This window comes from Ambystoma mexicanum, chromosome 11 (genome assembly GCF_040938575.1).
Source record: "Ambystoma mexicanum isolate Mex_15411 chromosome 11, UKY_AmexF1_1, whole genome shotgun sequence".
NCBI lineage: Eukaryota > Metazoa > Chordata > Amphibia > Caudata > Ambystomatidae > Ambystoma > Ambystoma mexicanum.
This window is the reverse complement of record NC_090934.1, coordinates 1,068,025,772-1,068,053,001: the sequence shown is the minus strand read 5'-3', so window position 1 is coordinate 1,068,053,001 and position 27,230 is coordinate 1,068,025,772. Positions and strand designations below refer to the sequence as shown.

The 27,230-nt window shown below is 44.4% G+C and overlaps 1 protein-coding gene across 1 annotated transcript in view; it reads right to left on the bottom strand.

Moving 5' to 3' along the window:
• WDR93 (WD repeat domain 93) overlaps nt 1-27,230 on the bottom strand; it is a 640,373-nt gene that overhangs the window by 86,797 nt on the left and 526,346 nt on the right. Inside the window, exons 11-14 of the mRNA XM_069624316.1 lie at nt 20,979-21,068; nt 13,525-13,659; nt 11,219-11,432; nt 9,112-9,172 (exon numbers count right to left, since the gene is read on the bottom strand). Of these exons, the coding sequence (XP_069480417.1) occupies nt 9,112-9,172; nt 11,219-11,432; nt 13,525-13,659; nt 20,979-21,068 (500 nt within the window). The remainder of the gene's footprint in view (nt 1-9,111; nt 9,173-11,218; nt 11,433-13,524; nt 13,660-20,978; nt 21,069-27,230) is intronic.

Genomic DNA, 27,230 nt, shown 5'->3' with positions numbered 1-27,230 from the left:
AGATGTGAAGGAGGAACATCAGAGGAGAGTCGGGTGAGGTAGAGTCAGAGAAGAGCAGGACAGAGCAAAGAAAGTAAAGGTAGAATACAAGAGGAGAGAAGGAAGGGAAAGAGTGGGGCAAGGGAGAGGCAGAGAGGAGGAGAAAGCACAACAACCAGAGAGGGTAGAGGTAAGGAAACAGAATCATTTAAGACCCAGGGTGAGTGTCCCTTGGCTGGGGGGGAGAGGCAGAACCAGGGGAGAAAGGTAGCCTTGGGATAAGAACCTAAGGAAGGTCATCTCTAAAACTAAGATGGGACCTTTAGAGCAATTCTGGAAATGTAAACTAAAGTACTCTACAATCCAACAAAGTATGATGCGCAAGGCGCCTAACACCGTGAGACAATTTAAGGGCACTTGGGTGAGTGGGCCTGGTACCTCAATACGCGGCATGCCTACTGACCAACTGGAATTCTTCCCAATGTGGGCCGCCATCTTTCTGGCACAGCAGCCCTGCTCTGCAAAAAGGGGGAGGGTTTAGCCTGCTTTTTTGTATTCTATCACTTGCAACACCTCCATGGCAGGGAACATCAAGGGGAGATTAGATAAGGGAAGAAGGCCTATGGCAGAAGGAGGCGGCTGTTAAGGAGGGGGACGGGAAATGGGAAGGTGGGGGTTGTTTCCGATGAGGTCGGAGGAGGAGGTGGTCAAAACAAGAGACCAGAGGATGGTGGACGGAGTATACAGGTGTTTTGGTAAGAAGGGGAGGTATTGGCTGTTGACAGCAATTGGTATTGTGCTGTGAGTGTGCAAGTAAGCTGGGTGACAGAGTATTAGAGTTAGAGTAAGTGTACAAAATGAGTGGTAGGTGATGGAGAGTGTGAAAGGAAGTTGACTGAATAGAAGGTGGGGAGAGTAGTAGTGCAGTAGAGAGAGGCGAGCATTAGTGGAGTGGAAAGGGGAGAGTAGTAGGAAAGTGGAGAGGGGCGAGTAAGAGAGTGGGGAGTAGAAGGGCAGAGAGTAGCAAGTCACAGGGTGGAGGTAGACTGTATTATGAGAGACAGACATCAGAGGAACAGAGGAGGAAGAACTAGGAGAGAAGGTGGGTCGAGTTGGAAGTAGGAGAGTAGCGGAAGGAGGGTAGAACATCAAGCCATGAAAGAACAGAGACAGATTGGGGTTTCAGTATTTGTAAGAGACAACCCTACGACCCTTGGAACTAACCTCAACAATAATGTAGGTCCTAGGAAGTTCCACAGAGTTTAGACAGGTAAGGTAATTGCATTTAGGCTGTCACTGACAGTAAGGCAGAAATTAGATAGTAAGGGTTAACAAGCTCTAGATATTAACCTGGCGAGTAGGGACACCCAGATTTGGGAGGGTACTGCTTCTACTAAATGAGAGAGCAAGTGGCCCTTTCAAGAATTTCTAATAAAACCCTTGAACTATCTCTGGGAGTGGTTGACATGTTCCTAAGGCCATCTGTGACAGCCATTGTCCACAGTTGGCAGGGAATCTGATATTCAGGCCGGTAACTCACAAGCAAGCCAGACATGCTAGACTTCTCGCTTTAGCCCACTGGCACATCACCATTCAGAAAAAAAATCCGGTCTGCTGGAAGACACAAAGAGGGCAGAGAGCAGGAGTATTTCTAGGGGGGCATAGAGGGATAGTTGGTGCTAGTCAATTGCTCAAGTGGATGGGAAACACCTCTAAAAAAGTGTTCATCACTGCTTGCCAATTTACTAAGTGAATACATTCATAATGTATTGCTTTTGTGAGCGTGTGGCTTTCATAACTAGTGAAGGAACGTAGGTGCCAAACTGGGAAACAGATATGCCTTGAAATCGGGGCATGTACATTAAATGTGGCAGAAGGAAATGAGAAATAAGGGCGATTGAGGACATGCAAATTAAATGTGGCACAAATGTTTATAAAAACTATTATTTGCTCAACTGTAAGTGGAGCAATGCACACATTCAGGAGTGAAGAAACTGGTCATAGATTTATGCTAAGTCAGAATCAGGAGACAGACAATGTGTCATGTTAGTCAACTAATGTCTTTATATATAACACTACTATTATCACGTTTGCTAGTGGGTCTTGAAATATTCATTCTACTTCTAAGCACTGTAATAAAAATGTTATATTAATAAGAAATGTAACCTCCAGAGCCAATGCATTACTAAATGCTGTGGGTATGTACATTTAAGGGGAGGAACCTGGTAAAATAGCTCAGAGGGTTAAGTGCTGGGATGTATGTGTGATCAGCGGGTCACATGTTTGAATCCTAGCAAGGTCTATTCAACCTTTAACCTTCTGAGGTTGACAAAGGAGTATGAATTTCAGTTTCTGGGTAAAAATTATTTTATATAAGAGTGTTTTTGTAAAGAGTGTTGGTGAATGCCGGATATAAGGAATGGGTTATTATATATATATTTTTATTGATATGATGAAAAGAAAAAGATCAACTTTTCAATGTGTAGTAAAAGGAGACCAAAGGAAAATGAATCATTACAAATGTGTGTCTCATGAAACACATCACATTTTAACAAAAGAATAAATAATACTAAAGGGAAAGACTACAATATAAACAGATTGAGGATAGCAGTAAATGTATAATTGCAATTCGTACACATATTCGTTGACAACTGAATAGTCTATCCCACAAGGAGTCACGTGTCAAAATAAGGTAAGCATAAAAATTACGCTGTAAGTAGGGTATTCGTTTCACCAGTAACACCGGAATAAAAGCAAGCAAATGTTTTAAGATTTCATGTTCTTTTAAATTACAGCAGAACCTCCGTTTTTTTTTAATCAGATTTGGGGATAATTCTACGAATTGCGAAGACATCCTTTGTTGATTACAGATTCAATCTAAATCTCAAGAATAAATTCCTGTACCTGGAACTTAAATGTAATCAGGTATGATTCAGGAATGTGAAATCTCTTAAAATAAAAACGTACAGTTCGGAAGTAGTATTGGGTCATGCATGACTCTCTCGTGCTGATCCAGTCATATTGCCACAATTTCTGCTTGACTCGGATTGGATTAGTCATTAGTAATTCACTGAATATATCAGCCATCGGCATGATGTCTGTTATTTTCTGTTTCCTAACTACCACGGAAAGATGTTCAGTAGAATTCACATACACAGATATATAGGACTTTGAGCTTGAGGGTAACAAATGCTTCCTGTATACGAAGCACAATTTCTATGAATATGAACTATTTAGAGAAAGCAGGACCAGTTTCATGCCTCAGTATGCACATGGGCAGGCTCTGGGGTAAAGATAGAACTTGCTTCCAGAACAAGCCCTCTAATCGTAGCCAGAAGGATTCTGGTATCTGAGCTCTTGTTTTCAGTGCAATATATGATTATATGGGCTACCTTCTGATTATAGAAGGTAAGTAGAGGAAGGATGTAAAATATGTATTGTTTATGATACAAGCTTGGGTCACCTGCTGTGTGCATTTTTTTTAAAGTTCAAGTAAATATGGGAGATCAAAGACATGATTATTAGTATTTCATCACAATTAACTGTATTTGTTGACCAGTTGTATGCGTTCGCCGTGTAAATACCAAATATAAGAACATCTGTGAATCTGATATTCAGATGCACATATTAAGACTTTCATTTTTTGTAAATTGATCATACGTTGATTTACATCTACATATTTTTCAAGTGCAGAAAGAAGGTTTGGAAGCCCCTTTGGAGTTTTGGCCAGAAGCACAAGGTCATCTGCATAAGTGACAATTTGTTGGCCCAGCTCGGGAGAATCAGAAGAGACTTCAATCAAATTGTGTCTCCTATCCAATATAAAAAAAAAAATGGCGCAGATGCTAAGATGCAACCTTGCTTTGGGCCGTTAAAGGTGGGGATAGGGGCCGAAGGTTTGCCATCCAGAGTGCGGCGTACTTGAATAGAAGTATCAGTATGCAATTGCAAAATCAGCATTTGGATACAAGGAGGGCACGCAGAATTTAGGAGCTTCTTTCTCAGTAGTTCTCTGGGACGGAGTCAAAGGCGGTCTTAAAGTCAATGAAGGCCATATAGAGGGGATAGAGGCCGTTGTTTCATCTGATGTCTGAGCATTTTTATTGCGTGATTGGTTTAGAGATGTATCGCCATTCCCAAACCCGGAACAAACCACATTTGAAATGGGTCACGTACATTTTGAGATGTCCTCCAAAAGATAAAAATCTCTGAGAATTAAGCTAGCGAACAATTTGCCTGGGAACACCAAGCAAAGCGATTGGTCTGTATTTCTCCGCGAGGTGGCGATCTCCTTTTTTAAAGATAGTTACAATAATTGATTTGCGCCATGATGGTGGAATCTAATGGGACGCCGTAGCTCTGGTAAAGATGGTATAAACAATTTTGGCCCACGCCTCGGTGTGAAGCTTAAACATGGCATTGCTGAGCCCATCTGATCCCGGAGCTCTGGAAGAAGTGAGCTTAGAGATAAGATAATGGGCCTCATTATGAGTCTGGTGGTAGCCGTGCCAGTCAAACCGGCAGGCTGCTGCCGAACTTGTGAACTTTTCTGGCGTTCAGGGAAGTCAGGCGCCAGAAAAATGTAAATCCCCATTCCCATTTGAGTCCCATAGGACTCATTAGGAATGAGGATGATGGAAGCACAAGCACCGTTAATAACGGTGCCGGTGCTTCCATGAAAGCGTGCGAGCGGGTGCCGTCCCACCCTCCAGGTCAGGCCTGGCAGGCGGGACGGCAGCCGCATGCAGACTCGTAGTGTGCATGGTCCGTTAACACCACTGCCGGTAGGCTTACCGGCACCTTTGTTACTGAGGCCCAATGTCTTCGAGATCAAAGGCAATATTGATATCACTATGATTTACTCGCACTGACAGCCGCCAAAGGGAAGAGAGGCATACAAAGTTCGATAGTACTGATTCAAAACTTCTTCAGGAACCGCGTTTATCTGCACATGAGTATGGGTAAAGGGATTGGCTCGGTTTAGTAGTCCCCAAATCAAGTATGAGTTTTTGGAGGCTAAGGCTAGGAGCAACTGTTCAGGATCCTTCTGTAGGGTGAGCACTTTCAGTGACTTCATCTAATTCTTATTCTGGGTTTTAAATTGCATCGGTTTTAATAACCCAGTTACCAAAGGTAATTTGAGAGATGAAACGTGGTTTTCTTATCATGGATCTCTCGATCATACACATCTTTGCATCTGTAGCGCCACTTGGAAAGAGGCGAGGGGTGAAATTTATATAGCTGCAGGGCTGCAATATAGAGGCCCTCAAAACGTATTAGATCTGGATACAATATATCACTGGGGTTCTCAATTTGCAGGTTCAAGTCTCTTAATTAATCAGGAGTTCATCTCAACCGATTTCTGCCACTTGAGACAGCTAGTGCAGAGTTGTAGTATTATAACTGAGGAAGTCCATGACAGAGATAGCAGCTCGTGATCACTATGCAGTTGTGGCTTGACTTGAAAGTCATAAATAACTGTGAAAAGGTTGCAGTCTGTGTAGGTGTAGTCAATTATTGCTCTTTGGTTATCTCGCACCCAGGTATTATGCAGAGAGATGTCACTAGGGGTTGTTCCATTCACCATGATCAGTTGCTTATCTTCCATCATTGACGACCAATGATGTGAAAGGGCCAGGTTCCGAGTAGTGCAATTTGATAGGCAATGCATAGTAAGGTCACCAACTAATATGGTGTGATCTATTGAGCCATCGTTAATGTTTAGATCTAGTATATATTCCAGATAATTCACAAACACGGCATCCTTTGTATTGGCATGGTTCCAATATACATTTATCAGGGCCAAGATCTTGGAAGGAGTCTTAATTCTTATCAGCTGTGTAAACATATTTGGAGATGCCCATGGCTGAAGTTGGAGACCTGATTCAACTTTTACGGCTACAACAAGGCCAGCCCTGGGTCTACCCCTCGCTAAAGCTTTCGCTGCAATTACTGAGAGGTTGTATCATCCCAAATAGGAGGTTCAAGTAGCCAGACCTCCTGTAAGGCTATGATGTCATAGTAATTTAGAAAGTTCGAGGTGGTTGACAAGAGATGCTCGTAGCCTCTTGTGTTCCAGCAGGCAAGGTGGTAAGGAAAGGAATTCTCATCCTTGGGTTGTTAATTTAGGGTTCACTCACACGAAAACATCGAATGGCCCAAAATAGGCTCTACCCGATGAAGCATTTCAAAAGCTCCTAGAGAGCAGTTATCTTTAGTGGTAATGGACAAGAATTTGTGCTCATCGGTAGATTACTCTCACATGAGGATTTGGCGATAGAGAATTGTTTTGACAGAGGTTGCTATGTGAGCAAGAAGCCTAGACAGAAAAGGGCCTCTTGGGCCGGCCATATGGTGTTAAGGAAGATGCCTGACTGCATCCAAAGTCTCACTATAGATAAGTTGTTCTCATTTAAGAACTCAACTTGTGCTATGTCAGAGGAACAGAGGTCTTCAAGATATGGAATATCACCGAAGATGTTCAAGATACTAGTTCTATTTAGATCATAGATGGAAAAAGGTCTGCCTCTGCATTGCAAAGTTAAATGATGATAGCTATAAGGGGGGCAAGTGATATTGTTTTATTTAGGAGCAGAGACATCACTAGTTTTTGGTAAAGACTGGGGCCATTTCATAGGTTCAGTTGGATCTGGCGGAGTCCGAGAGTTATTTACAACACCATGTTACTGAATAGGTTTTTTAGAATTCCAAGGATTCATATGTATAGTCTCGGTAGTGCCGCAAACAGGGCAACTGACTTTGCAATTTAAGATCGCCTTTCTTCTAACATCAAAAAATTGTTCTTGCAGGAAGGCAGGGAATCGTGAGATAAATGATTGCGTGCCGCAGGGATGGTTATCTGAGAAGTCAGAATGCAATTAGAATTTTTCTCACTGTTACGAAATCAATTGGGCGAAAACCGAGATGTTTCCGCTCTCAAATGCGTATGATATGAGAGTATTGGAGTCGTGGGAGTGCAAGTGGTCTCCAAATGGGGTAAAATATCTGGGAGTTCATGTTGTAAGGGATCTGAGGGACATTGTGAGGTTGAATATTGACAAGGTTTTAAGTAAAATCTCAGTAGTTGTTAAAAAATGGGAAAGATTATCTCTGATGTTATGGGCTAAGATAAATGCAATGAAAACGGTACTGTTGCCTAAAATATTGTATATTGTTCAATCACTCCCATTATTAATTGCAAAGCAGCATCTGAAGCAAGTTGACAAGGTTTTTCAAGATTTTCTATGGGAAAATCGGAAAACGGCCATGCATCCCCAGATATATATGTAGCGTAAGGTGCAAGATGGTGGGTTCAGGTATCCAGATCTCTTTAAATACTATATGGGCTTCCTTATTAAAAAGGGCTCACACGATTTTGGTGGAGAAGGTGACAGAAACCTAATCTGGTTAGAAATGGAGAAGGAGATCTGTAGGCCATATGCTTTAGATGCTATATATTCAATGGAAAACATCCTGAAGAAAAGTATTAGGCTCCAGCCAAAGGGGGTAGCTTGGTTTAAGGAGAACAAGCAATATTTTGGGGTTAGCTATGATGCTTTCTTGTGGTATAACCAAGCTATACAGTTGAAAAACAAATGTTTGCACTGGCAGAGTTGGATTGTGAAAGGCATTCTTAAGGTGAGAGATGTTCTGGTAGGTAATAGGGTCTTGAGTTTTGAAGAAATGAGAAATAAATATGGTTTGAACATGAGGGAACTGTGCCGCTACACGGAATTAACAACTCTCATATGCCAAATAATGGTAATGATTGACAGAGACTTCGAAGAAAAGCCGAGTATTAGCAAGTTGTTAGATGGCGTAGAACATGGAGGGTCTACTTACATGAAATATATGGACATGGGGCAAGAGCATGCAGATTCATGGTTGGGATTGAGAGATGTATGGTTAATTGATATTGGTCTACAGATATCTGAAGAGGAGTGGGAGGATTTGTGTAGGGTTGGTTTCAGATCAAAAATGGATATGAATTTAAGAACCATAGGTCAAAAGATTATTGGGAGATTGTATTGGACGCCGGTGAAGATGCATAAGCTTCATCTCTTAGATAATGATATGTGCTGGAGTTGTGCAGGGGCTCTCTCTTGCATTTGCTTTGGGATTGTCCAAGGGTGCAAGTCTTCTGGAAGGAAGTATTGGATGGGATAGATGTTACTTTAAACATAGTTATTCCAGGTCGGCTGAGAACATGAAGTTATTGATGCGTAGAGGACGATGTTCAGTTGTGAGGGAATTTGATTTATGGATAGATAAAGCTTTGATGATTGCCATTAAGTTGATTCTAAGGATCTGGAAGAGTAGGAAAAAGCCTGTGGCGGAGGATTGGATTGTTCAAATGCAAATGTTGATGAATTATGAGAAGACATCATTGAAGAATAAGAATCGTTTGGATGTTTATCTTTTGTTATGGAGTCCATTTAATGATTTGTATGGTTAGGGAGATTTGTAGGGGTTGTTTCTCTTTCTTCTTTTTCCTTTCTTCTCTTTCTCGCTCTTCTCTTTTTGTCTTGTGTTGTTTTAACATGCTCTATTATAGATTGGGTTGGAGGGATTGAGAGTGCTGTTAAATCGTGGGTTCATAGTATGTTAATTTGAGAATTATTTGGACGGATATTGATTGTGTAATATGCTGATGCTTAATGTTATTTGCAATGGATGACCCGAAATGTCTCTGTAATCCATTCATATTCGTGATATGTATATATTGTAAACTAAATACAAGAAGACACTTCCTCTCTGGAAGTCCGTTTTTCCTGCAACATCCTATTTAACACACGAAACTGAACGCTAAACATAGGAAACTCTGTTTCATTTCTTCTAACGAAAAGGTTTACTTTTACCTAACATCTAATGCATGCTAAAGCTGTTTCAGTTAAACCTATTTCAATTAATATGCTTAACGTATGAAAACAATAAATTCATTCAAATATTACAAGATTAAAAACCACATTTAACTCACTAACTCAATGTGTCCATTTACTTTACTCACTAACACAGTGATTTGCTTTCATTCGCCACCAACACTCCAAAGCATGCATTGCTACTCCCACTGTGTGCTAATAGCCTGCCTTACAAACCAAGAGAGAGGTTTAAAGTACGATATTTAACACTCACAGCACCAGAGAGAATGGAAACGGGCATAACTGCACTGATCTGGCAATCAAGGTCCTCGGTACTAAAAATAAAACACACAAATCAAAACGTTAATATTTTCTCAATACAGCGCCCAGTTTCTTGAAGCACACGAATCCAGGGATGGGGAAGGAAACAATTCACACAGATTGCATATTATAATTTAAAACACAAATCAGAAGCAACGACGGGGCACCGTGTGGCCAATATTCTTAAAATGCTTTATATTTTTAGGGATCTAAATGCAATCCTCATATTTTGTTGCCATATTCCAAACGTCCTCGTGCGCCCCATTCAGGGATGATCTTTTTTCAGAGTGAATACCTGCCCTGCAGAACGTATACGCCCTGAGTGCACCTTTTATGCCAAAAGATATAAATATGTATAAAAGAGCGAAAGAGAAGGCGTGAAAGATAGAAATGAGAGAGAGTGCAAAAAAGAGTCTGAGGGAGGAAAACGAGCCTGAGAGCGTTTGTCGTTCTGTCTCTCTCGGTCTATGTCTCTCATATGTATTTCCCAAGTCTACGTAGTGGGTGTTTTTATACTTCAAACGATTTCTTATAGTTGGCTGCCATCTTGTGGCTATTCACTTGAGCACTTCATGAAATGTAGCATTGTCTACTTGAGCTGCAGCTAATGAAAGGTTTGCTGTTGGCATTAACCAACTGTGCAGAACCAAGCTTATGCTGTCATGTGAACAGTATCAAAACAAAAATATTTTCTAACGCTGAAAAGCAGCGAATGAGTTTTTGTTAATGCACGGTTCTGAGGTGTTTTATACCGAAAATTGGGCCTCATTCCAACCTTGCCGGTATCCTGGAGGGAAAACCACCAGCGCACTGGCAAAGGCTGTAACCGTTTCGGGCAATCAGTCTGGCGGCATTGCTGCCGGATTACGAGTGCAGGAGGAACAGAGTTAATGCCCATTCATTTGGATTTGGCGGCATTACCGGCACCAGCATTTCCGGCGACTTCACTCTTAGAGAATGCATTACCAGACTATGGAGTCATTATGAGTCCAGCGGTAGCCGTGCCGGTAAATACTGACACGGCTGCCGTCTGAGTCATTTTTTTATCCGCCGCCCGACAATGGGGACCTACTAGGGCATTACAGCCCCGGCGGTCCCGGTAATTCCCTACTGCCGGGCGCTGGGAAAATGTTCTCCCCATTCCCGTTCGAGTCCCATTGGACTCAATGGGAATGTGGAGGACGGATGCACCAACATGGTTAATAACGGTGCCGGTACATCCGTCAAGGTCTGCGAGTGGGTGCCGTTCTGCCCGCCAGGTCAGACCTCGTAGTTTGCTGGTCCGGTAACAACGGCGCCGGTAGCTTACCGGTAAATACTGGCACTGTTGTTTTTACCGGACCGGCAAACTTGTAATGAGGCCTTATCACTCTATTCCCCTCTCTTTCGGAGTCCTACAACAGGACCTAGAATGAGCCAACAGGCCCATGACTGCACGGCCGACCCTTTTGTCATCCAACTTCATTAACTTTTCACACAATCTGTTCTAGACCTGGTCACATGTAGCAATCCGACCTGGCAGCTCTGAATTACTATCCCAGAGTTTGCCCTGTGAAAATATATGTAAATATGTAAAACTCCACTCTGCCCCCAATCCTAGTTCAGTAAACCCACCTTCCTGCCCTTGGATAATGAAGGTGGACGTTTTTGGAACCCTTCAACCAGAGTACTTTCAGTGTCTTATGTGTGCTCTGCTAGATTACACGCTAGACCCTAAATGAATGTATACATTTCATAAATTGTCCATTGCCTCGGATGACAAAGGATTTAAAGTTTAGTAAAACACAATTATATAATGCTGTTGCCATGCAAGACTTTGGTGGTTCATGTGGAAAACTGGAAATGCTCAATCTAGTATTGCTAGCATAGAATTATGAGTAGCCAAGAAGAAAGGATTACACTAGGTCTAAAATGACATGCAGTTCCACTATCTTCATACAAAACGGCACCCTTTTAATTAGTAACCTTTGCAGTGCTGGGGTAGAATACATTCATTCCTATTTAAACATACTGGTCCATTTCGCAACGAGGAGGTTTTGCTGCAAGGTGGCAGGACCTACCTGTTCAGTAGTGTTGCCATGTTGGTTTCTTTGCCTGTAGCAGCAGTAATTGAATACAGGGAACCGTTTGTGCACCGTGCCAGGATCTGGGCTCTGGCGGTAGCAGGACAGCCGTCCATCGGTGGCTGCTCATCTGTTGCTGATGGACTTTCCAAAAAGCAGATGCTATGGAGGTAGCTTTCTTCCGGGAGAGCAAGTATAGCCAATGGGTATCCTGGAAAGGAGTGTGCCATTCGTTAGACAGGAGTAGTGGAAACACAGTGGCTATTTATTTTGGCAATAATGTGTTCATATTTCATAAAAAAGCTTAAAAGCGTACTATGCAGATGCATCAGCACTAAGTGCATGGACCATGAAATTGACAGGGCTGGAAAGTCCAAGCACAAACCGCTAGGCTCCTCTCATTAGGCCCTTGTGTGGCATGTTGTTTGCGTGGGGGTTGGGCAAGAGGACAGGATGACTGATGGCGGGCATGCCAAAAGGAAAGAGCGGGTCGGGTATGGTGGGAGGGGCAGACGTGGATGATCAGTGATTGTAGGGAAAACACAAAACAGGGTCCCAGAGTGTGGTGCGAGTGGACAATACGTATGACAGGACAGGAAATGGGCCCAAAATGAGCATAGCAGGGAGCGGGCAGCTCAAGAGGAGCGCAGATAAAAGGAGATTGTCTTAAACAAACAGTGGTGATCAAAGAGTGCAGTCATTTAAAAACATGCAATAGGAGTCGGGTAAACCACATAGAATCATTACACAAAACATACCATTGGTCGCCGCAAACCATGAAAAACCTGGCAAGTATCACCTTTATAGAGAAATCGAAATTATTTTGATGGTTTCAAGGAGGTCTGAGTCACACAAAGATATCTTTGTTGACTTATATACAGTGAATATCTCACATGATCTGGACCTTCTTGGTATCACCTACACTACCTATGCAGACGATACTCAGATTCTCCTACCACTTACTGGTGATTATGATAAGGATTTGGCCTTGGTGAACAGGGTGTATCTCATCATCTAGGCATGGATGGCCACTCATGGACTATGCCTGAATGATGACAAAACTGAGATCATTATCCTTGGCACACCCGCCACCCTCAAAAAACTAGGCCCCAACTACTCCTCTTTTAACATAGATAATAACCAAATCACAACCGCTCACGAGGTAAAAACTCTGTGTTTCTACCTGGACTCTACCCTCTCATTCAACAAGCAGGTGAACGCGATGGCTTCGGCCACAGCCTACACCTGCAAATTGATAAGAGCAGGCAAACCCTTCCTGTCCAACAATAGTTGCATCACACTTGCGAGAGCGCTCGTGTTATCAAAGTTGGACTATTGCAACTCGCTCTATATTGAGGCCAACAAGGAAGTTATCAAAAAAATTCAAATCTTACAGAACAACGCGCTTAGAGCAGCATTAGGCATTCCCAGGAGAGCCCACATCACCGAACTCAGAAGGGCCAACAACTGGCTTTCTACTCAGGAGAAAATCCAGCTAAAAGTGGCCTCACTTGTTTACAAATGCCTAAACAATGCCGCACCATGCTACCTCTCTGCAAGATTTATGAGAACAAAACCTACAAGACTCACCAGATCCGTTAACTCTAACAACATTTCAACTCCCAGATTTAAATTAGCCAGAGTCGGTGGCTGTAGCTTCCAGGTTAAAGCAGCTCAACTTTGTAACTCCCTACCACCCACCCTGCGGACAAACCAACCATACTTCACCTTCCGACACAACCTTACAAAGTGGATTAAAGACACAGACAAATAACAGACCACCATCCCGCCTGGATGTATCCTGCAGCCCTCTCCACTTCTGCACTCTGCACTCTGCACACACCCACTGCCCAGCAGTTACTGCCTGTTCATGTAGAACTGTAAATACGTTGCTGTGTATTTTGTGTACATATATTCCTTGTATATTTCTTGTTTCTTTTTGCCATGTGTTTTTCCTGTAACTAAGCTGTAAGCTGTCTTATAAAAATGCGCCCGGTTACCCCTCGGTCTGGTGCGCAATACAAGTAATAAAAACAAACAAACAAACAAAACATAACCGCTAACAGGAAAATATTTCAATTATACAACTAATTAGGTTACTAAAGTAGTTCATATTTTCTCAAGAATCTAATTGTTCAACTTCACTTTTAAATAATACATTTTGCACTACTGAACATAACAGATGTCAGGTTGGGCAGGACAGCACTAGGTGTTTGAGAATATTTGCCCACCAGGCTCTCAGGTGATACTGTGGCATAATAGCATTGAAACTCAAAAATATTTGCAACAATAAAACAGGTCACCTGAATTTTTCAATTCCCATATTGTTATCGACCCATCTTCAAATCCCAAAGCCATGTAGGCAGAGCAAGAAGAGACAGTTGAGCAGACAATGGGAGCGGCACAGGGCCACACCAGATCCGGCTTTGGTTCCGCATCTGAAAAAGAACAGCAATGTCTGATCATCGCATATTTCTGTGGCAGACCTACAACAGTCAGATATATGGCAAGCTCCATGATATTCGGATGTTCTGCCATTCACACTATTGAATGTGGTATATTCATTTACACTACAAAATCCAAGCTGGTGATCTTGGTTGTAGATTAGAATGTCCCATCCTTCTCAGATTGTACATTAATAACAATGTTTCAGTGGCACAAGCTTTCCAGGGTCTGCAGTGATTTTAACGGAAAAAAAGAACGAATTAAATATTGAGGAATAAATATCGAAAAATATATATATGGGGATGCAGTAAATGTTAAAGGGTGTCGGGATTCGGTTGGAAGCATGGGGAAACAGGGGTAGTGGGGTGGACCACCCAAATATAAAAAAAAGATTTTTTTCGTTAATATTTAATTCGTATTTTTTTTTTATTTGTTCAAATCACACGCAACCCTTTTCAGACTATTGTACCTCAGTTGAAACTGGAATGTAGGGTATCAGAAACTTAACATTAGCAATATGTTTTAAATATCTATTTATAAGGAAATATGAAATAAACTCATTGTTAATGAAGTGAAAATACACCAATCGTTCACAGTAGCTCATGCGTGGGTCTTTTTTACAGTCAATACCTCAGTGTCCAACAAGGCTGAGGCCTTGCGTGTCTAAGCACAAAAACAAATTACCTTCAAAATGATGAACAATCCTAAATCAACAGAACTTCCACAAATAGTGTCTCATTATATGTTTGTTGGTATCGGCAGTAAATATGCTGAGATACCACCAAACAGAATTACTGTTACTGTCACTTGGTCCCGCGGTATTACGGCTGGATTACAAGTGGTGGTGTTAGTCCCCATTTAATTAGAGTCCATAGGGCTCCATGGGGGATTTCGCCAGAATTATCGTAACAGTAATTCCGCTGGCAGTAATTCTGAAGAAATTTGGCATAAAGGTGATGGATTTACCTCGACTCTATAGCTGGAGGTGAATCCACCAACTTAACGTCAAAGTCAGGCAGTGCTGTAATGTGGCGGTGTACGGTATTACTGCTGCATTTTATCCGCACCACCCAACTTGTAATGAGGCCCATAGTGTGACCTTCTACCTGATGCAGTAATATATTACCATCCCTACTGTGAGAAGGTGTCTCACTCGCTAGTCCCCAGGGTTCTGTCATCCAGGTGGCCAGGACATGGCCATAGCTTTTGGATCTAGTTCCTGGGGTTGGACCAGTGCCGGATCATCTGGGTGAGGGGTATTCGGGGAGTGGGAATGGGAGACCGGATGGCAAGACACTGTATCCCTACCCTGTAACACCTTTAGCCCATCCTACCACATAGGATATGTGGGAACTTTACCTCCCCATTTCCCTTCACAAACACTTCAACACGGACAGGCCGCTCTGGGAGAAAACAGACGCACACCCGAGCAGTGTACTTGACATGTCCCACTACTATGGTCAGGAGAAGGTAGGCAATTACTGACAATCACTCACACCTGACTTCCATTAAACTTCCCCGCACGGATAAAAGAGAGCATGAGAGCACACACTGAGCGAGGCAAAGCACACGAAGAGTAGCAGTTTCAAGTCGGCACCTAAACGAGGGGGGCAAGACAGAAAACGAAGAAGGGTTTGCATGGAGGGAAATACTTTTGACCTTTCCGTTAAGAAATTGTTACTTTCAAGAAACCTTTGAGGCAGAAAGCATAAGGCCAGAAACCAGACTGAAGAATCCTGTATTGTGTGTCGGAAAAACCAAAGGCCCTCTCGGGTAATCAACTAAGGTGGGGAGGTGCAGCAGCCGCTGGGGTATCATCCTTGGCTCCAAGATCAAAGAGGCATCTGAGAGATCAACACAGCCGGTGAGTTGGGGAGACCGATGCAAGACCGGTCTGTGTTGAAGTCAAGGTTGCAAGCGACAACATTGTATAACAAGCGCTGGAACGAACATTGTTAAACTAGTGTGATGAAAAACGCGAGTATTGAATTGAATTGAACTGATATTTATTTATATTGCACTCGTACACAAGTGTTTCAGAGTGCGACAAGGCAACGGAGGGAAGGGGAATAGGGAGACCAAAACAACGATCTTACTAGGCCCAGTGACATTGCAAACGTGCAAGTGCATGGGATAAAGCTAAATTGCTGATTAATGTATGAACTAGAGAAGGAAATATAAGATACCTTTAAGACAGTGGTCTGGCGCCATGAGTGTGCTCAATCGAAGGTCTATGTAAGGTATCCCGCCAAGAGAAACGAAAGCCAAAAGATTGATGAGCACATTGTGTGAAGTGAATCGAAGTGGTCCTGCAACGGTTTAAGCAAAACCCATCGCACATTCAAAAGTCTTTGATTTTGATATGAAGAGGATCCAAGCTCGAACGAGAGAGATCCATGGTCCGAGCCTGAACGAGGAGACCGAGAGTAAACATTGTGGAACTGTAACGCTTACCTTAAGTCTCTGCTGGAGCGTAATGCCTTTTCAGCTGAGGACCTGTGGTCTGGGCACTAGTTATGTGGAAACAACAATTATAACAAAACCACCATTGTAATCCCCATTCACAAACTTATAACTATTATACAGTGTACCTTGAAGATAACCCTCCCTTCTCACCTGTGCTTTTGTTTTTTGGAGCTCTCCATCCTGTATTCTACAGGGGCGTGTTGAATAGGTGACTTATTCTGAGGGGGCAATGGTGTCAAATGCCTTTTATTTGAATAGCGTCCAAAACTTCTTTTAAGGTATCAAGGGCAAGTCTCTTGGTAAAAAAATAATTGTTTATAGTTCATCAAATTAGAAATGGTCCCTATGTTGGAGAGATCTCTCTTGCTAGAATTTCCTTTTATCCTTGCCGGTTCGTGGTTCCCTAAGGAACCATTTTTAAGGAAACATTAATTTACGTCAGTTCGTCAAAACAAACAGAGTAATAGCTGCCTTCAGAAACAAGCGCGGTAAAAATAAGGGAAGAAAAGCCTTGCTGAGACTTCAGGTAAGCACATATGAAACGACTTCTTTCTTTTTTTTTAACAAGTTAATTCATCCATTAAATACCTTTGTTTTGCAGGTCTTCGGAGCAACTGGAAGAAAATACCGTCGGACGATGCTGGGAACTGCTATTGAAAACTTTAGGAAGAATACGCTGCGACCGCGGACAAAGGCTGCTGAGAGAAGAAATGCTGGGGCTGCGACTGAGCTTCTGGCAGGAGATGCAGACACTTTGATTATTACTGCGGACTGAGGAAAATTCTTGGAAAACTTTGGTTTGGTAAGTCTTTACAGTTTTTCTGCTATTCTCTTGATTTTGCTATGGAACTAATATCTTTGACTTGTTTTTCTTCTGTTGGCAGGTTCTGTCAGGAGATCACTGGAAGCGTTACCCGCTGTCAGCAGAGAAGACGCGAAGCGAGTGCTCCGGCGGAGGCGGGGCTTAAGTAGCTCCCTCTGCTACAGGTGTAGAACGCACTGCGAGTTACCTTATGGGATTAGCGGCGGCCATGTTGAGGATAGGGAAGCTAATGTAAGTGTAATGAGCCAATGGGTACAATGCTAAGAGTGAGGTAAATGCCTCTAGCACCAAGCTTCAAGCCACTGTTGACCCACTAATAGAAATGAAGTTCCCTGCCTCAAGAATTTCTGAATGGGATCTGTATTTCTGTGCTGGGATCATGACAGGAACAAAGGGGTCCAAGCCTGAAGGAGGGAGACTCATGTAAAATACTGGAAGCGAGAACTTGTATATGTGAAGATCCTGATAGAAATTGAAATTTGATATGTGTTTGTTACAACAGGCCCTCTGCATTAAGAGACTGTTATTGGAAAAGAGACATTGGCAGAAGGACCTGCTTTGAACTGTATCATCGTGGCAGTGAAGCCAGAGTGTGTGTGAAGCTCGAGCATGCCGCCTTGCCCCGTGCTGAAAACCTGGGGAAGGAATACCTTTTCATACACATACTTGGTCCTCTCTTGACAAGACATAGAAAAAGACAGGATTGCAACTGGACATTGTCTCCTGTAAGTGAATAAAACAAATTGCCCGAAGTCAGGCAAACTGTATGAGCTGAGGAGAGCAGGAGACCCCTACTGAGATATGGCAACAATGTCAATTGATGAATGGGTTGCAACGCACTTCAATCCTAACACTGGGATATTATATACAAAGCCGGCCAGTTAAAGGGAAAGGGTGTGTACAACAAGCATGACAACATAGGGAATCCCCCATCACATCCACCATCATCATGGAACAGGAACATCCTGAAACGGTGGCACACACCTTGACATACAAATTCCTCTTTCTAATTCAAGGAACAAACCTATAGCATAACTGACCGAGCATCATGCAAGGCCACAAACCCAATCTGCATGTACTCCTTGCAAAACCAACTGACACCACACCCTGACCTGCTTCTCACTGTATAGGTGGGTGAACTGCAACTCACATACCCAAACACCACATTGATTCTGATTCTCTTGTGCAGTAAGCTCAAACTGATGTCCCTGAATGTCAAGCAGACCCTGAAAACTCCAGGCACCCTGCGCATCCAACTGCCCAAGCAACACATGCATTTGGATCCTCCAGGATGATAATGAGATGCTAATGAGATGGAGTATAGGGGAATTAACCGGAATCTGTCCAATCTGAACTGAGGTGAAAGTCAAGTGGGGATGCATACACTTTCTGGGATGGTCTTGAACAAATTGCCTTGGCCTATTTCTAGTTGCACAACTGGATGGGGAGTCAAATGAACCTTGTGCCAAGCCCGAGCTGTATTGACATGAATACTTACAGCTGTACTAAACCTTGTGACGCTGACTGCAGGCTTCAAGGAGCATTCATATCACTGCCTTCAATGAATACTACCATCTACATATTAACTTGACTACGGTGGGCACCCAACGCAATTTTGTTCAAAGCTACAGACACAGTACACTGCAGAATTCAAGTGTACAGGTCTGGCCACAATAGTCTCAAAGATATGCCTCTATGTCTGGTCCCCACCCTGAACTCTGCCTCTAAGATTTGTGTTCACAAAGACTGAGAAATCTACAGTTTCAGTTAAACTCTAAAAATAGCCAGATTAATTGAATTACTTCTTCAGAGCGCTCCAATAAGCTCCCAAGGGAAAACATGCTGCAGCACTGCCCTCTCCTAGCTCAGCAGGCTGAGAAGTGTGCACTAAGGTCAGCATTAACAACGTAAACCAACATTCCCTGCCCACGTTTCTGTCTCTCCCCCCTTTAAGTCAATCATTAGGAGAAATCTAAAGCACCAGAACAATAATCGTACTTAAGATTTGCTCAAGAGGAAGCCTTTCAGGTCTACAGTAGTTTTTGAAGCCTGGTTCCAAAAATTTTAAGAGAATCCTGGATTTGTAGAAAAGGGTATACTGAAAAGCTTTACATGCATTCTTTGCTGAATTTCTATTTTCGACTAGAGGCGTCTGCTTCCTTTTGCTGTTCCTCAAGTCAATATTTTGGAAACATTAGAAACTTGCCAATACTTCTGTCATATTTCAAATAGCAGGTGAGAGAATAATATCCTATAACTGAATAGAGCAGAAGAGGAACATGCCCCTATCAGTAGGCACTGGCAATGGTAACACCTGATCAAAGTAGAATCTCAAATAAGAGCTGTAGTCCTCTTTCCGTATGCTTTACGTTTCAGGGCAGACATCAACAGAGTGAGACAAACTATCCATGACTGAGGAATATGCCATAGGAGTGTCCACTGATCATGATCATGGTCATTGTGGTTGAGAAGGCTCCAAAGCATCAAAAGATAATTTGCCCAGAGGGGGCTTCATTCTTCAGGAACCTCCTCGGGCAAAGTCCAGGTACTGTTTGGTGGAGAGATCAGTACACAGGGAAAATGTTCCCCAAAACAAGATAGGTATCTGTGTTGGTTCCAAGTTAGGATGCATCAATACACAGGTTTATTTTAATCTACAGATTATATTTTGCACTGAAATTTAGAATGTAAATACGTTCTAGATGATTGTCTCAGATGCCAAATCCTTGGTTCCAAAGTATATGAAAGCCTCTATAGCTAGCATGATCGATATTATTGTCGGTCACCTGCATTACACCATTGTTTCCAACAAATATCCATTGAGCATTTCAAACCATAGAGGTAAAGAGATGTTCATCCACTGCCCATAATATTGTCCAGGATACTCCGTGCCTTTCACCGATATGTTCAGCTGCTGACACATTCTTCAGCAGGAACAGTGGGTGTGGAGAACATGAGAAGGCCCTCTTGTTAGGGTGAACATGCAGTTGGAACGCATGTGCTATAAACCTCAAGAGGTTTGAAGATTACAAGGAACATCCATTTATTTCTGCCACCGTCTGCAATTAAAAGTGATGTTCCCTCTTAGGGACAGTTGCATCAATTGGAGGTGCACATTGTATTTAAAAAGGGGTGCAGATACCATCATTTTTGTGATAAGGGTGCCTACAATCCACTTAGCCGATTAGGTGCAGTACAATATTTTAATCATATTCAATGTTGGCAGGGGGAAATAGCAGGCACCTGTCAAACAAATAGTTCACATTTCGTTGGGACAATCAGAGGGCTAGGTAGACCTGGAGGTCCCATTGCAGGCAATTAGGCAAAGCTGGAGTTGACCTGGTCCAATATAAAAAGAACTAACGGCATCTAATGAGTCAGGAGCTGGAATTGCGAACTCAAAAGAATAGTGGATGATTGACATGGAGCAAGAGACTCAACGAGCTTGAATTGCAAAGGTGTACCTTTGATGTGCGTCTCAGAGATAGACCATTGTTTGAAGATGTGATTTTTGCAATAGGCGAGCTAGAATTAACCAACTGCACATATGAAGAAAGGTCAACTTTCTTGACTGGGAGGGAGCAAGCAATCAGCTGCCTGCATTTATTTATGAAGACATAGTAACGGGAGTGCATGCTGGACTCTACAAAGTGTGCATTACTGTGAGAGTTTGGGGCTTGATAGCGTGGCACTACTTTACCCATGGGTCGAATGGTTGGAAGACCCGGCAATCATTAAAATGCCCGTATTTAACATCGATGCTGAGTATGTAAGTAGTACACCATTCAGAGGTCTCAGGTGCATGAGTTCCAGAGAAAGTGAAGTAACACGTAAGCAAAAAATTGAAAACAGAAGAAAATGATCGATCCAAATCATCCCATGAAAGCCAAAAGATCAGAAAAAATTCTACGACCCACAGACAAAATAACTGCGTTGAAAGGAATGCATTGTTCGGTACTTGATTCCAAAAACATGGCATCACATTGAAACAACAAAGCTATAATATGCATGCAGTTACTGTACCAGCTTTCTCCTTGGGAGGTCTTGCCAGTAGATACAGTAGGAGGTTCTGGTTCCCACTCCAGTGCACACTTATTGAGTTGGGTACACCACCTTCAATTAAAAAAAAACACGTGGTTACATCTCCTCTCCTTCAACATGCACTGTGCAAGTGTACGAGTATGTTAGCTGAATTAACAAAGGGAGATATTATTTCCCGCACTTAAGGGGTTAAAGGGTGTTTTTCGCAGAATGTCGACTTAAGATGAAAGTCAGTGAGTGCCGAAACGCTGATTGCCAGCTACAGTAAAGTAGAATAAAAACACAGAGCTACAATTATATTCTGATACATAATAAAAGCTCACTCTGAGAAAAAAGAGCCCCCAGCATTGAGGGGCTCATTTTCTAATGAGTGGCGCGGAGAATGAAAGCGTAAAATTGCTTTTAGGGTTTCATGTTCTGCTCCAGCTCATTTTCCTGCGATCCTGAGGCATAGGAGGGCAGCAAAGCAGAGATCTCTCCTTTTCTTTCCTCCCCCGTCTCAGAAGAGCACTTCGCTTTATGCCTGCGTAAGATTTTCTTGCAGGTGTAAAACGAATAGGGGCTCATTTGGAAAGTCCCTGTAAATAGGTGGCGGGGACCTATTAAGTGTACACATTTGTGTAAACAGGCCCCGGCCGCCTAATTTCCCTCATTTGCATGGCAGAGTGCAAATGCCGAGGGTAAAAAGGTGGCGGCCATGCTTGAACGCCACCCTTTTAAACTGCACCATGTGTGCATAGCAGGTGGCATTTACAATGGCTTTTATGGAGTCAACCTGTTTTGAAAATGCATGCTGGCGCAAATTCTGTAGTTTTTTTTTGGCGGAGACAAAGAGGCCGGTGGAATTGTAAGTTACGATCTGCCCCTCCTCTCCGCTATACAAATTAATAAAAATGAGCTGCACTGTTAATTGCATTTGACTTTTACGTATCTAACTAATGTTACAGTCGGGGAGGCCAGCAGCCATGCAGTGAGCAGTGGTCTTCCCGAGCTCCTGCCTGATCCTGTATTAATGAGCCTGTATTCTTGCCTGCACGTGCATTTTATCTGCACATTTCTGCTCCTGAGCAGGTTGAGCTAGCTGGTGCAGCACGCGAGTGCTGCAGCGGTGTGGGTCGCCATTTGAAGCAAACTGCTGCTATTTTCCAAGATGGCACGCTGTGTCCCTGCGTGTTACTGCGAGGCAGCCCGGTGAGCCTTAGTGAAGTAATGCAGGGGAGCCGAGCCCTGACCCTGTGTGAAGCGTGAGGCAGCCATGGAGGAGACGTGTGTGGCGGCTGGTGGATGGGCTGCTCTTGCGGCTGATGGAGGGCTGATGGCTGGCATGCAGTGATTTACTTCCTTGCCTGTGGGTGGCATTGCACGGCAGACTGAAGCAGGCTGCAGGAAGTGGCAGTGAGTGCTGCCCTGTCTGCTTATCTCCCAGACCTCTGCCATTGAGGTGCTTGCACAGAGCTTTGGAAAGTAGGCGGCAGAGACCCTGTCCGTTGACAGCCAGGGGATACTACGGGGAGGGCCCTACTGTAGCAGTGAGGACTGTGCACCTGGCTTGGGTGTTGCCTGCTGGGGTGCCCCTTCTGTGTGCCATTCTCTCAGGCCTGCCCCCCAACCTGAACAGATGTTGCCACTGGGGCTGCACTAACTGCAGAAGGTGGGCCCCTGACTTTCCCTGCATGACGGAGATGACATGGGGCAGCCCAGCTGTTTGATTGATGTGGTATGGAGGATTGACCTGGCTGCTGTGCTCCCTTGAGGGGTTGGTAACTATGAACTGGTCTGGGAGGAGGATGCCTGCCTGTGAGGAGTGAGTCAATTCTGCCTGGGCTCAGTGGGGATGGCCTGTTACAGGGTGGTGGCCGGAGGAGGTAGCAGTCTATTGCTGGACCCTGTCCTTGCTTTGTGTGCCTGCTGAAGTGTCGTAGGTACAAGAGGGGGAGTGGATTGTGTCTATCGGCTGTGTGCTGCCATTGGGGTGCCCTTTGGGCAGACGGGCTGGCGACACTGCCCGAGTGGGGCACATAGGAAGAGACATGTACATGCAGCTCCTGCTGGATTGTGTCCTATGCAGCACCAAGCATGTAAAGTACAACCTGCAAATGCTGGACAACCCTAGCAGGAACAGGGCCAAGCAGATGGTCATGGAGGCTTTCACCCAGAGGGAATGGAGTGCTGCTGTTCAGTCACTGCCACAGAGGGGTGCAGAGCCTGTCTCAGGTTCCGGGAGCCAGCTAGGGGACGATTGTATACTGGCGGCGATAGCAATGTTACAAGCGTTCCTGGAACATAAGATTGAGGCGGTTACCATTGATGTTGGTCTGTTGAGACAGGATGTGCATTTGCTTGTGGACCGGCTTGGCACCACGGAATCCCTGGCACAGGAGAACAAAGGCAACATTGTTGGAGCCCAGTCGGAAATAGCCACTTTGACAGAGAAGGTGCGGGAATTGGAGCGGCGTGCTGAAGACGCGGAGGGCAGGGCAAGGAGGAATAATGTGCGGATTCTAGGATTGCCTGAGGGGGAGGAGGGGGCAAGACCCTACTTCATATGTTGAGAACTTGCTGTTACAAGAGGTGTGTCCAAGAGTGCTGACACAGGGGTTCACAGTGAAGCGGGCCCATGGGTCTTTATCTAAAAGGCTCCAGACAGGTGCCCCCCCAAAACCGCTAATTGCCAAAATCTTGAATTATAAGGACAGAGAGAGCATACTGGCCTTCTCCAAGGAGGGCAGGGTGATATAGTGCATGTCCTCCAAACTGACTACCCAGACTACACACAGTTGGTGCATAGGAGGAGGGCAGCGTTTGGACCCACCCAGGAAAGTGTTTGGAGGGCCCACCTGCGATATATGCTGATTTATCCTGCCAAGTTGAAGGTGTTGCATGATGGCCGTTTACACTTTTTTGAGGACACCACATCATGGTAACAGCAGAGCAGTGGGTGGTTGCATTAACCGTTACGAGTTTACGGCGTCTTGATGAGCTAATGGCAGAGGCCTGGGGTTTGGCACCTCAGCCCACTCCCCTGCTGTTTTGTATTTTTCTTTGTTCTTCTTCGGAGACTTGCTGTTGGCTGCGGTTGCAGCTGACACTACTATAACATTTTTTGGTACCAGTTTTAGGATATCCGCTGCTGTTTGTCACCCGGTAGGTGGGAAGGTGGTGCGTGAGGCAGTTTGAACTGAATATGCGTTTTGCTATTGGGTCTGTTTTATTTGGTTGGAGGGAGGGCAGTTTTTTTAGTGGGGGGAGTTTGGTTTGGTGTTGCATAGTTTTTTCTGCTTGTGGATGGGGCTTTGATGGCTGGTGGGGTTTTGTTATATTGACTGGATAAAAGGGATGGCGCTGGTTGGGGTGCTCTCGCTGGATGGAGAGAAAAGGGGGGGATGTTGGGAGCCTGGGGGTGGGGGTGGGGTCGATGGAACAGAGCAAGACCTGAAGAGAGTGATGAATGGCTGGTAATGTGCGGGTGGCCATGTGGAATGTTTGCTGCCTGAATGGATATGTTAAACGTGTTAGGGTTCTGATATATTTGCGTAGGAAGAGTGTGGGGATAGCCCTGCTTCAGGAGACACACCTCACAAGGGATAGGCAGGCCAGGCTAGCTGGGAAATGGGAGGGCAACTGTATGGCTCCCCATATTCTGCATTTGCTAGGGGGGTTCTTGTGTGGATTGCCACAAAGATTCCTTTCAGGCTTCTGGAAACAAAAGGTGATGATGAAGGTAGGATGGTGCTAGTTCTTGAACTCCTAGAGGGTAGGGAAGTGTGCATCATACATGTGTAGGCCCCTAACCACATAGCTTCATCCTTCTTTGCTTCACTCTACCCGAGGCTGCCCCATATAGGGGTGCCTGGTGGACATGGACTTTAATTGTACTTTGGACCCATTAATGTCTAGGTCGGATAGAGAATTTCAGAGGCCTGCCCCCATGGTGAGGGTCATGGGGAGGACTTCTGGGGAACTTTGGATTGACAGATATCTGGAGGGCATCTCATGAGACGGACCACTCCTACTCACACTCCTCTGCCCCTCATGGGATACACACCCATACTGATTACATTTTCGTAGGACGTGAGGTGCTCACACAATTTTATGACGCTGCTTACCAGGCTAGAGTCCTTTTTGTACCATGTTCCATTGATGGTTATCTGGCAGGGGGGACAGGGCAGACCCCTAATCCCAACTTGGAGTTTGAGGGCGGAAGCTTTGTTGGACGCTGCATTCAGGGAACAACTGGGAGAAGCGATAGTGAGCATTTTTTACACTAACGCCCTGGGGGGACTACTGGGAAACTTTGGGTTGACAGATGTCTGGAGGGCATCTCATGAGATGGACCACACCTACTCACACTTTTCTGCCACTCATGGTGTACACACCCTTATTGATAACATTTTCGTGGGCCGCAAGGTGCTCACATAATTTTACGACGCTGCTTACCAGGCTAGAGTCCTTTTCGGATCATGCTCCATTGATGGTTATGTGGCAAGGGGGACAGGGCAGTCCCCAGATCCCAACTTAGAGTTTGAGGGCTGAAGCTTTGTTGGATGCTGCATTCAGGGAACATCTGGAAGACGCTATAGTGAGCTTTTTTGACACGAACGCTGGCAGCATGGTTGAGACAGGCACCCTCTGGGAGACCTTTAAGGTGGTGGTGTGTGGGGAAGTGATGGGTAGGATAGGTGGGCTTCAGAGAGAGTTGTTTAACTCCCTTACGGTCATCGAGGCAAACATCAAATTGTTGGAATGTAGGGCTGTGGAGGCTGGCGGAGAGTCTGGCGACCTGACCGCATTAAGACAACAATGTATTTTGGTCTGGTATCAGTTAGGCAAATTTGATTTTGCAGAATACACGCGGAAGCTGCAAGCAGAGGATGACAAACCTGGTATGCTGCTGGCATGGTTATGCAACAGAGAAGATAAAAGGGAAATGATTAGTGCCATACGGGATGAGCAGTGTGTCACTCGGTATGAGCAGGCATAGATTAATACAGGGTTCACAACGTTCAATGAAGCCCTCTATTGATCTGGAACAGAGGCCTGTGGCACCGAGGTTGTGGACCCCCTGTCTCATATAGCGTTGCCCCGTCTTGACGTGGAGCAGATAGACTTGTTGAATGCCCCTATCTCTGTTGATGAGTTGCTGGTTTCCATGCATACTTTGCTGTCTGGAAAAACCCATGGGGCTGATGGTCTGCCCGTAGAATATTACAAGGAATATGCTGAGATACTGCCACCCAGGCTCCTTAGCACTCTGGAGGAGGACTATGATACGGGAATCTTGCCTGGCAGTTTGTGGGATTCGATCATTGTCCCAGTACTTAAGCCATATAAAGACCCATTGGATTGTAGCTCCTACAGACCCCTCTGCGTGGTAAACCAGGACTCTAAGATCCTCACGGCTTTACTTGCGGCTAGACTAAAGGGGATGATAGGCACCTTGGTTCACAAGGATCAGACAGGATATGTTCCTGGCAGGAAAACTACGTGAAATTTGTGTAGACTCCACCACATTATTGATAGCACTGCAAACTCAGATTTGGATTGCATGGTTGCTTCACTAGATGCAGCTAAGGCTTTCGAATCGGTCTGGTGGGACCGGCTATACGAAACCCAGCGTTGCTTTGGCATTGGGGGAGGGTTTCTTGCAGTGGGTGCGCTTGCTGTCCATGGAACCTAGGTCTGGGGTGAGGACGGGCAGGTAGGTTTTTGGTGGGTGTGCGCTGCAGAAGTTGGCTGCTGTCTCCCATGCTGTTTATTCTGAGTCTTGAGCCACTTAAGGTGTATCTCAAATATAAATACCTGGAGGCGGGCATTCTAGTAGACAGCGTTAGGCACCCGATTTCCTTGTATGCGGATGATATTCTACTCTATGTCTGTACTAGACCGATTTGCAGAGTGTTTGGGTATACACATCAGCAGGACTAAATACTGTTTGTTTCCATTGGCCGGGTTGCAAAGCCTCCATAGAAATCAGCTGCCTCTCCTAGAGTGGAGCTGGGAGACGGACACCTTTAGATATTTTGGGGTGGACATGCAGAACGACATTTGCACCTCACATGTCCACAACACTCTGACGGCACGGAGCGGTGTGAGGAAATAAGTATCGTTTGGGAATAAGCTTCCTTTGTCAACGATAGGAAGAGTGGGGCTCTTGAAAATGGTGGCACTCCCGTGTTTGCTCTATCACTTTGTTAGTATCGCCATCAACATCCCCAAAATGTTTAATAAATTGGA